Source organism: Python bivittatus, unplaced genomic scaffold, assembly GCF_059951505.1.
Source record: "Python bivittatus isolate LINGU-HERP-01145 unplaced genomic scaffold, Pbiv_v1 ctg000840_np1212, whole genome shotgun sequence".
Lineage (NCBI taxonomy): Eukaryota > Metazoa > Chordata > Lepidosauria > Squamata > Pythonidae > Python > Python bivittatus.
This window is the reverse complement of record NW_028277113.1, coordinates 40,734,899-40,747,184: the sequence shown is the minus strand read 5'-3', so window position 1 is coordinate 40,747,184 and position 12,286 is coordinate 40,734,899. Positions and strand designations below refer to the sequence as shown.

The 12,286-nt window shown below is 35.2% G+C and overlaps 1 protein-coding gene across 2 annotated transcripts in view; it reads left to right on the top strand.

Moving 5' to 3' along the window:
• The window catches only part of NOL4 (nucleolar protein 4), an 84,178-nt gene that overhangs the window by 19,635 nt on the left and 52,257 nt on the right, over positions 1-12,286 (top strand). For both annotated transcript variants that reach the window (XM_015889957.3, XM_015889956.3), the window contains exon 4: positions 1,480-1,612. In XM_015889957.3, coding sequence (XP_015745443.2) covers positions 1,480-1,612 — 133 coding nt within the window. The remainder of the gene's footprint in view (positions 1-1,479; positions 1,613-12,286) is intronic.

Below are 12,286 nucleotides of genomic sequence, written 5' to 3'. Positions count from 1 at the left end.
TTACACATTAATGATTTTCAGTAATGAAATCTAATATTGAAACAATGATAATCTGTTTAATTATTTATTTAATTTAATAATTTAATAATTCATTACTTATCCACAATTTATGTCTCTGTTTCAATTGTCCCAAAATTGATTTTGTTCCCTACTCTTCATAAGTCCAAAGTATTTTGCTGTTCCTTTGTCTGATTGTTCACCATAGCATCTATAACAATTTGGTAGAGCTTATACAAGTCCTTTGGACTTTTTCTTTGGTACGATGTAAAACTACTATGGAATAGTACAAGATGATGATGATGATGATGATGATGATGATGATGATGATGATGAAGAATAAGTTGAGTTTCTCTAGGCTTCTTTTCAGAATGGTCATGCTTAAAATAAACAATTTCCTTCAGATTAAGTTCAAGTTACTTACTTTTTCTATCAGTGTGCCCAAAGATATCTCCCATAGTTCTCACCAGGCTCCCTATCTCACTTGCATTTTAATAATTTTAACTAAACCCTTTGATTGAAAAATTGGGAAGCTGGCAACCTCCAAACCAATAGCGTCACTCTATATTTCCCAGAATATCTCTATGACTGAAATGGGCCCATAAGCAATTTTAGAAAATAAAAAACACATAGAATTGGAAGGAACTTTACACTTGATCTTAGTGATAAGGCTGAATAGCACTTGGAAGGTACTTTAGAGGTTGTCTAGTCCAACCATCAGCTCAGTACAGGATCCACTGGAGCAGTGTTTCTCAACCTTGGCTACTTCAGGATGTGTGGACTTCAACACCCAGGATTCCCCAGGCAGCACTAGAGTATGTCTGACAGAAGACCCTCTGTTTGAACGCCCTCTGGTGAAGGAGAAGGCTGCACCCCACTGCTTAGTTTTTAAAAGAACCCAACTGCCCAGAAAAAGGATAAAGTAGTTGAGGTTCTATGGAGCATCCCATAGGACAATGGAAGAGATGGCAGATGACATTCTGCTAAATCTATGTCCCCCATGATAGCTATTTTGTAGTGGGCAAGCTTCTCATACAGCCAGCATTTCTTCAAGAACATCCACTACTTATTCTTAAAATTCTGGATGTGCCCCCAACCCAAAGAGGTTTAAAACCTCTGATGTAAGACAGAGATATAGCACTGTGCACCACTGTTATCTTAGACCAATTTATTCTGCCTTTTTAAGAGACAGAAGCAACCTGTTTGTGGAAATTGTAGTTCTTTTTACTCAACTTTCTATCTCTCTTCCATTTAATCATTAATTGTGAATCATTTACACACATCAGTTGTGTGTTTGAACATAAGTTTCCAGGGGAAAAACAGCCAGTTAATTATTCTTACATAGATAAATACAAAGAATCAAAGCACTTAAGACTGTGCTAGATTTGTAATTACTTGACATATTCCAATTCAGTACAAACATGTCTGAAATTTACCTTGATATTTTTTAATAAGCTGGGATATGGAATGTTATATTTTCAGGATGAAAGTTCCATAGAAAGTGATGAATTTGATCTGAGTGATTCTACCAGAATGTCTGCTGTGAATTCTGACCTCAGTTCAAATCTTGAAGAAAGAATTCAAAGTCCGCAGAATCTTCAAGGTCAGCAAGATGGTAAGTTATTTTAGTGTTTAATAGATGAAGACAAGTTTTATTATCTTTTTGCTTTGTTCACTTCTGTTTATTTGCAGTGCAATTGCTGGTTATTTAATAAGTGATGAACTATTTAATAGGATTATTCAAACATTTGAAAGAGATTCTTCACAGGATATGTTTGTGTGAATGTATCATTAAAATAGTTGCATCCTTTGGCAGATGCTTCAAGGCTGTCACCAGCCATTTTATGTATTTGCTTCACATATTTGCTTTGCTTCACAACTGGCCCCAGCAGAAGTGTTATCTGTGTATGCAGAGAAGTATCCTGGCAATAGGGACAGCCTTTGAAGCCACCTTGAAAGACTTATCAAGGACATGACTGCTTTAATGCTTCAAGGATGCTAACATACTTTGTGAAGCACCTTCTTTTAAATTCTTTGTACTATTTAATGAATGATTGTATATAGCATCTGATTTCTTCCATGCTGTATAGAATGAAAAAGAGGCTAATGGAGAAGATATACAGTAGCTATTTCATTCACCAGGGTGTTTCTAATCTGTAAACACTAGCTGTTGCTATGCATGTGGCCACTTGTAGGACACTGTTTATTTCTAATCAATTCATCCTACTTTTGTATCATTTTCCAAAATATTGATTTGTCCTATCTTTGTATCATTTGCCAGTTTCACCTAATTCTCTGCGTCTTTGGAATTCAGAGGTATAGCTAAGTTTCTCCTATAGAGGGATAATAGAAAACAATTTACTAAGACTAGTTCACAAGTGCATTATAGGAGGAGATCTGTCATTACTGGGCTATTTTATTTTCCAGAACTTATCTTAAGCAGTTGCCTTCTGCCTATTACATTTTTCAGTGCTTTGGCTATGTCAGTGGATATTTCAAACATCTGCCCATCTAGAATGAGACTAAAATTTTTCTAAGGTTGAATCCTAAATCTAAATTTGAATCCTTGGGCTTCTGTCCAGCTGCCCTAAACTCTAATATAGCCCTCTGTAATTTGCCTATAAGTAGCCTTCTATCCTAGTGACTGGAACTCTTCTTCTCTTCCCCTACTTATTCCTTGTGGGATGAAGTGCTGCTGAAAAGTATAGCTAAGTGCATCACCTGCAAGTTTCCTATCTGAAAACAAAACTTCCTATTATCTTGTTTTTAAATTGAAATTTGCTAGTTTTATTTTCTGAGTATTTTGAACATAGTTCATAACATCTTATTAATTATCTTTAGATAATTAATATTTTCTTGAGGAGGTTGAAATTAGAAACTGGGATTTATATGTTTGCAAGAATTTTTTTAAATGCCCAGCTTTTTCTAGGAATACAGGAAAATTTTGTTAATTCATTTGGTTGCTATTCAGTCTATTATGGAAGAAGTTGGTTACTGACTCTTTAAAACCTTTAGAAGACACTGGGATGACACTTGAATTTAAAGGATGAGAGGAGAGCAGAAGCAGCTAGATTTCAAAAGAAAATTCCTGTAGAAGTTTCTTTTCTCTGAATTTCAGATAAAACCTCAAATTGAAAAGGAATAATTTTGGATCCTACACCTTTGAAAGTGAAAAAAATAGAATGCCAATGAAGAAAACAGTTGTATGACTCTTATAACACATTTTATATAATTGTCAGTTTAAGCTAAAGGATGATGCTTGCTGCTTATGATAAGGAATTAATCATGTCCTAATTAAAAAGTATTACAGTTGCCATGAATGAGTAACTTGGCTTGGCAGTAAATTGCAACATAACTGCTTGGTCAAGCACAAAAAAAACATTATATTACAGCTTTCATTTATTGATTAAGGCTGGCTTTTCTGTTGCAATGGGAAAAATAATCTTTGAGTTCTGCACAAGAGTTCAATTTAGATTAGGCACATGTCATGTATTATGACACAGCCTGAACAAGTAAGTACAAATACTAAACACTGAATATTTGAAAAGAAACTAAAAAATAGCATTTTTGATGATGGTGTTAACAGTTAAAATAGATACCTAGGCTTTCTGTTGTCTCTCAAAACTTCATGAATATCTGTGGCTTGGACATAAGTTGGCAGACTAATTTGGAGAACCAGCTTACATCTCTTGTACAGCAGCTGGGACGATAAAAATATGTTCTCCGCCTTCAACACCATCAGTCTGCAGTTTTCAGAAGCACTGTATTAATTTGTCAATAAAGAAAAAAAAGGAAAATAAGGAAACTGTTTACATCTGCATGTGTGAGAATAGGCTCTGGGGGTGAACTGAAAATGAATTGACTTATTTTCTTTTCATGGCAAGCTCAGAAACATTTCTTCAGACTGGGGTGATACCGTTGTATTGAAGAAGATTAATGCTTTTGACACCTTTAAAAGGTTTAAGCAAAGCTGGCATATAGCACTCTTCACTGACTGATACAACCTTTAGCTGCTTCAAAGAAAGAACTACTCATTGAGTTTTTTCAGGTGCTGTGTATTTTTCACAAATTAGTATCAACTTCAGAAGAACAAACTAAGTTACAATTGCTATCAATATAATTATAACAACAGTGCCTGGCACTTTGATGAGTTCTTTGTGAGGCTCCTAATGGCAGCAGAATGATGGCTGAGCAACAGATAAACATTATTCTACAAATCATTTGCATTGTAAATTATTTGTGGCTTTCTAACAAAATGTGAAGGATTGCTTGTAAAGAAATATGAATTGCTGTTTGAGCTGGGCTCAGTTGCCCTACAAATAGGTCTGTATCAAATCTGTCTCAGTTTTATGTACATTCAGTCATGAATTCACTCTAATTCCTGCATGATTCTGCATGAACCTCACCATGCGTTTATTGTCATATGTAACTTTCCTTAATGTTCACAGTTTTATATGCAACTTTCCCTAATACAAAGATTTCTTTATGTAGCTTTCTCTAATGCATTTTATATTCAGTTTTTTCCCCCAATATTTTGGGGAAAAAAATCTGCCTATTAGTCTGTAAAGTGCCAAAAAGCCAGGATTCCTAGTTGGGCTTAGGTATAGAAATTTTACTCTAACAAGGTTGATGGTAAGAAAGGAACATCTTGATAATCCTACCTCCAAACTCCTCTTAAATATGTGTATGCCAATGCCCCATGCTTTCCCCCTTTTCATAAATCTTATTGTATTATCCTTCTTTTCTTGTGCATTTCCTGCTTGATTGGAAATACAATATTTGCAAGATGGTTTTATAAGTTTAACTGCAGGTAAGGAGTTTTGAAATGCCCATTTATAGATATAATTTCCCTTGCGATTTCTACACATAAATTGCATGAAGCACTGCAAATATGTTTTGTTTTTCCCAACGGAAATTAAAATCTACACTTGTTAATTTATATGCATAGATTTAAATCTAAAAATAATTACTATAATTTAAATAAACATACATCTCATATTGGGAAGACTGTGACCTCGTGACCTGTGTGCTATGTGGTCTGCTGTCCAAGTGTTTATTGGTTGTTATTAAGCATTGTACAAAATAGCTAAGAAATAGAGATGCAAGAAGTAACATACAGTATAATAAAATACATTGTAAAATGTAGCATTCAGTAATGTACTCTCCCCTTTACTTTCATTTTTCCCCAACCACTAATTACTACTTAGATAATTATGAAGTACTTTACATTTTTACATAGTTGTTGTTTATTTAAGTCATTTTTTTCAGTTGTCTTTTAATCTATTTCTCTATTTTCTTCAAAAGTCATATAGTAAATGCCTAAGCTTGCCTTGCTGTTTAAAAAGTTGTATGGAAGCGAGCCATTCCTGCTTGAATTGGTTACACTTCTGTTGTGAATATATACAGTCAGTTTCTTCATCACAGCATATTCTCCAATTTTGGTTTCCCAATCTTGTATTGTTGACAAGGTTTCTCTTTTCCAATATTGTGCCAAATTGATTTTTGTCACTGTCAGCATATATCTTAATAGGCTGTGATACTTTTAATTTATACTTTCTAGAATCATTCCTAATAAAAATATTTGTGGTTTCAATTCAACTAGTGTTTACTGTTGTTGTTGCAGTTCAATATACATGCTCTGCATCCCTTACAGTTTTTTGTTAAGTCCTGGTCAATTGGCTGGTGTGGGTCTTCCAGGCTGTGTGGCCATGTTCTGGAGGTTTTGTTTCCTAATGTTTTGCCAGCATCTGTGACCGGGATCTTCAGAGGGCAGGAGCACAGACAGGAGCAGTTCTTTCTGTGCCCAGGATGATGTGACCCTGTTGTGGGTATTTATAGAGATCAGCGAGGGTGCCTGAAGGGTGGGGGGTGGGGGTGGGGTTAAAGAGTGGCTGCTTGTTTTGGTGTCAGAAAGTCTAAAAATCAACAAAACCTGGCTACCAGTCCTGAAAAATACAGTCTGCAAAAGGTCAACGAACTCAGCTCAACCACCAGGATGCGTGAACAATTCACACAATGAACATGCTAATCACCTTCAGCAGCCACTCGTTAACAACTGAATAGAAAAAAACTCTGCCTAACCCCCAGGAAGATACACACATATTCTGACACCAAAACAAGCAGCCACTCGTTAACCCAAACCCTCCCCACCCCCCGCACCACCCACCCTTCAGGCACCCTCACTGATCTCTATAAATACCCACAACAGGGTCACATCATCCTGGGCACAGAGAGAACTGCTCCTGTCTGTGCTCCTGCCCTCTGAAGATGCCAGTCACAGATGCTGATGAAACATTAGGAAACAAAACTTCCAGAACACGGCCACACAGCCCGGAAGACCCACACCAGCCATCGTATTCCAGCCGTGAAAGCCTTTGACAATACATCCTGGTCAATTGTTCAGGTAGATGCTGCCTTCAGATAGAGGACACTCTTATATAAAGAGTAGAACATGTGTTCCCTCTAATAAAATAAAATCAGATATGGAATGTATTAGATTGAAATTTTATTATCGGGCAGGTATTTTGTTTTGTTTTTAAACTAATATAAATATGAGAATCAATATAAAGATCCACCTGTAGGAAATTAATAAGTGTTGGAGTACAAGTGAGAATATGAATCTGAAATCTGAAATATTACTACTCAGCATTAAGCTTGTAGCATTTCAGTATTTCCTTACAGTTCAAAATAAGTTTATTGTGTTACAGCAAGTTCAAGCTAGAGAGATAAATTCATGATACAGTAGAAATGTAGATGAAGATCTTATCAGTTGGCAGTAGATGCTGGTTGCAGAGAGGAATGATATGGTAAAGCGATGGATAATTCAGGAGGAAAGAACTGAGAAGGTAAAAAAGAAATTATAATTTAGATGACACAGACAGCTGCTGATCTCTGGTGATCACATCTCAATAATAGAGGATCCTAGGACATCTGCCACAAGCAGAGCACCCTGAAATCTCCTTAGATCAAGCTTCATTTTTAGGTTTTAAATTGCTCTGAAATGAATGATTGTAGCCTTTGCTATGATTATGAGCAATCTCTGCTAGGCAAGATAGCTTGTATGTCACCTACGCTCTTTAAAACTAACAGGCATTTGGGTAAAGAACACTTGAACCAAGAGGCTGAGAGTTTAAATCCTGCTTCATATGAAGCTTATTTCTTACTGAGCAATCAGGGCTAACCAATATTCTTGTGTACTCAGAGCAGGACAGTATATCCTGCTGAATTTCTTAGAGAAAAAAATAGGATAAATATACTATAAATAAAATAAATATGGAACAGTTCCTACATGTCTGCCAGTCATCAGTGCTTTGAATGGCTACTAGTATCTGTATCAATTTAGAAATAAAATATGCAAGGAGAAAGTTAAACAGACTTTTTCTAATTCCACATTCTTTGATTTCTTTTCAGATTGTTCTATTTTCCTAAAATATTGTACTTGTTTATATTTTATTTTATTCTGTAGTGTGTTTTCACAAGATTAAAATGTTAATAGACTTGAATGATGTATTTAACAAATGCAGTGTAGAGTTCTGACTGGTCCAGTGTAAACAATTGAATATGGCTTGTAATAATTCCCTCAAAAATCGTAGCAACAATTTACTGTCAGCTGATTATAATCAAATTCTTGGTTTTATTGCATAATTACCTAGGTCTCACAAATGAAATTTTCTTCTTTCTCCCTCAGAACACAGAAATGCTTCATGTTCTTATCACTGTTCTGTTTTTTATAGCAGGCAATACACACCCATATACTGGTAAAAGTATAAAAAATCATAAAGGAAGATGTTATGTTCACCTGCTCTTGAATTTTATTTACTGGAAAAGTGATCCCATTACCAGAGAGATGTTTGTGTTTCACTTGATCTTTCAGTTGGGTTCACTTTTGCTGTGTAATAAATATATTCACATATGAATCTGATGCCACCTGAATCAGAAAGTCAACATTTCCTTCATCTATGCATCTTGCTTGATTCTACTTCTAGGAATTCTCTAAATTCTTTAATCTCTTAACATATTGGCAAATTCAACCACAATTTGAACTAGAAAACTTTTGATACTTTAGATACTCTGATATTGGATATTTGGAATGTCACTCACTTTGGATACGCAAGTACTTGGATCTGGAGATGTTCCAAATGCTTTTATTATTTAAATTGTTCACAAATTAATTCTGAAAGAATGGCTTTATATTACTTTACACATGTAATTTTTCATCTGATTCAGATGCATGCAGATTTGAAGGGAAGGGAAGGGGAAAAGAAAAAGAAAATTAAGAAAACAAATTTGTATAACTAAGGACCAAATAGCTTGTCTTTGTCAATAAATTTTAATGAGACAGGATGGAATAAATAACAGTAGCTCTATTCTCTTTATGTGAAATCATAAAAATCCTTTTTTAAAGTCACAGTTTGGTTACAGTTCCCAATCCAAGGAATGGTGGGCTTTTTCTATTCAAAGCATTCACATCTCCAAGCTGAGACTCCTGAACAAGCATAAGAAATAGTGGAAGATTTTTTCCCCTGACACCCATCTTGGTTCTATATTTTTCAACCCACATTCAACCCATGTTTCTGCTTACCCTTTTTAACAATATTATTTTTGAATTATTGATTCAGAAACAATACTTGTGTCACTGTAGTCTTGCTTTACCAGTGCTGTGGTTTGGAGAAAAAACAATTAGACCAACATTAACTCATTTGGTGACTTTTGGATGTGTCTAGATTACAATTCCTCCTGACATAAGCCAGGCTTCATCATAAGCTATAGATATTATTCAACAATTACATGACACCTTTATAATGGAGCTATTAAATGGTCCAGTGCTGTACTTGCCCAAGATTAAGAGACTTGAATATAGATTCCAGACTAGAATCTTATAATAGCATTATTAAATAAGATAAATTATTTCCTTTTCTATGTTGCTATGTTGCATTTGTACCATGCGGACTTGAAAGGTATGACTAGAGCTGACAGACTTGACGTGGTTCATTGATCTGTGCAATCCACAATCATTATATTTCTAAGTTATATAAATTGAAAATGAGGAAAGAAATTGTAGCTATATACTTCTTGTTTCTGTGGTCATTTTAAATTCAGCAAAAATGCTCAGGAAAAACACATGCATATTCAGAACTAATTTAGTTACATATATTAACGTGGCGTGTCTAAACTCAAGAAACAGACTAAAGATACAGCAAGAACTGCTTAACAAAGATAGGAATTTACTGTGGTTGATGTATTTACAAATTGCTGGAAGAAGAAAAGGTGACCTCAAGAAAGAAGGGGGGACCTTGAGAAAGGAAACATAATTTGAAACATTTATATCAAACCAAGATCACCTGTTGGGATGTATATATAAACCATTACTGAAATATGACATGGAATAAATAAATCGTATGAGAAAGTGAATGCAAAACTTCAGAGAAATAATCACAGTACAACAATGGGAAGTTATGGGGAAAAATCAATAAAATTTACTTCTGTTTAAGGGAAAATTGGTACAAAATGTTTTATAGAAGGTATATAACTCCATCAACAATTACCAAGATAGACAAATCACTTAATAATAAATGCTGGAAATGTTATAGCCTAGAAGGAACATTTTATAAATGTGGGGATTATGTAAAAAAACCTCAAAAGTTCCCAAAAGAAAGGCATCAAAATATTCAGTTAATGCTAAAAATAAAATTTGATCTGAAACCACAAATATTTTTATTGGGTATAATCCTGGAAAGCATAAATGAAAAATATCAAAGTTTAGCAAGATACAGTGGTACCTCGGGTCACGAACGCTTCTGTTCACGACCAATTTGGGTCACGAATAGCACCGTTCGCAAAATTTTGCTTCCGTTTGCGAACGCCGGATTGGGTGACGAACAGGATCCGCGGCCATTTTCCCTCCCGTGACACGTGGTCGTGGCTTCCTGTAGGGAGGGGGATTCTCCCTCCAAGCAATAACCACCTCCCCACCCGCCTTCCTGTCCTCCAAACCAGAAGTTGCGTCGAGCAAGGTTAGTGTTCTCTCTCTTCGTACTCTACTTTGTGTCATATTTTTGTGGTTTAAAAAAAAAATACATATGGTTCAGAATGGATTAACTGTAATTACATTGAATCTTATGGGAAAATTTGATTTGGATCGCAACCAAAATCGGTTGGCGACCAAATTCGGAGGGGTCAGAACGGATTAACCGTATTTACATTGAACCTTATGGGAAAATTTGATTCGGGTCGTGACCAATTCGGGTCGCAACCAGAGTCGTGGAATGAATTAAGTTCGTGACCCGAGGTACCACTGTATATGCTGAGAGCTGCAAGAAAAAAATTGGCACAGCATTGGAAAAGAGGAACTTTGCTGACAATATCAGATTGGGAGACCAACATGGAAGAATATGCAGCAATGGCAGAAATGATAGTATATATCCATAATAGAAGTCTAACCAAATTTAAGCAAAAATGGCCTTATATGCTACATCTTGCACAGCAAGGTGAATTTAGATATTTGGAATATGGTTTCTAGGAAATAATAAGACCAATAAAAAATAATAGATGAAATGACTTAAATAGATACTAGCAATAATCTTTAACGTTCATTGTATAGTATAAATATCTAGGTTGCGGTCAGCAGTTGGAGGAACACATGAGAGTGAAGGGGAGAATGTGTTACCAGACAGTTTTCCCACAATGTTTTTATTTATGCTTAGTATTGCTTCTCTTCGTTTCATTCTATTGTCTATTGTCACTATCTAATGTAGACTTCTTCTACCTTTGTTTTTTACTATTTTTACAGTAAAAATATCTTTAAAGTTAACACAGGCCACATGTATTTTGGTAACTATAAGATACAAGTGATTTAAATGAAATCAGGGAAACATATTTTAATTTGTTTACATATACCAATGTTTGTATAAGTTAAGAAAGGGGATAATCATCCTGAGTGTAATTGGAAAAGGCAGACTGATTCACAAGCATGGCCCTGCCTGCATAGGTGCTTGAGAACAGTGTCCCTAACCAACCCAGCCAGGGTTTGATACTGTTGGTGCTTGACAGGTGCTTTTCACCTTATCCCAGTTAGCTTGGTTTAATACTCCCTATCAGTATTGCCAGAAGATAAAACAAAAACCATGTTTGGGGCTGTGTAGACAGTTAACTGCCCAGGTAGTTCAAAACAGTGAATAAAAGATCTAATAGCATTAAAGCCTATGTGTGCACAGCACTATTTTCCATTTATTGCCACTTGAGGAAGTAGATATACAAATATAGTTTTCCTCAAGGAACTTATTGGATAATTGTTACTTGAGCTAGTAGGGGGGGGTGTATGTATGTATGGGGGTGTATGTGTGTGTTCTCTCTCTCTCTCTCTTAGATTCTAAGATTTCATTACTTGAATCCTCAGATTTATCTATTGCAACTTTCTAGGTAGTCAAGAACAAATTATATTCCAATGCAAACTATATTCCTCTTTATTCAATCATGTGGCTTAATTTATGTCCATTTCTTAAACTTTCTAGTCAAATGAATAACCTATGCTGCATAAATAAGTATTTCCTAAAATTGGAATACAAAACTACTTAAAAGTTGAAGAAAATGCTTCTTTCTTCATAGCTGTAACTTATGTGATGGTGTAGAAATATAATTTGTAGGAAATGATTCCGACTGTTAATGACATTCTTTACTAGCACTATACTAAAAAGATTCTTTGGTGTATTACTATATTACTTCTCTCCTCCTGCAGAAGTTACATTTCAAATTCAAAATTACAGAAGACAGAATCATTTATACTAACAGCCACCAGAGTTGGTATGCTGGTATTATACTTAGGCAATAAGTATTGATTTCTGCAACTATTAAGAATTTCCTAATTTATTAAAAAGAAATTCACGGTTTAGTATGAACTGATTGCTTTTTGTGCTTGATATTTTATGTACCTTGACCCTAAGCATCTTCATACAGAAACCTATGAATTCCATGAATTTCTGTTTACTCAGACATAAGCCTCTCTGTGTTACTTTGGTTTACTCAAGGCCATGCATAGGATTTGTGGTGAAAAAAAGGGGACTTGTATTCCAGACTCCCTGATACAAATTGCCTCAGTTTTAGCTCCTGACTTTCTGCCTGGAAAAATGTGTGCAGGATTTCAGCTATATGGCTTTCAGTGGGAATACTAGGTTATAATTCTATATGACCAAAGCCATAGTATTTTTAAAGGGATTGCTGATTGACTGATTAACTGATTGAAGCTTTTATATATCTCTCATGGCCCACAACCCCCTGTTAACTGAAACTGACC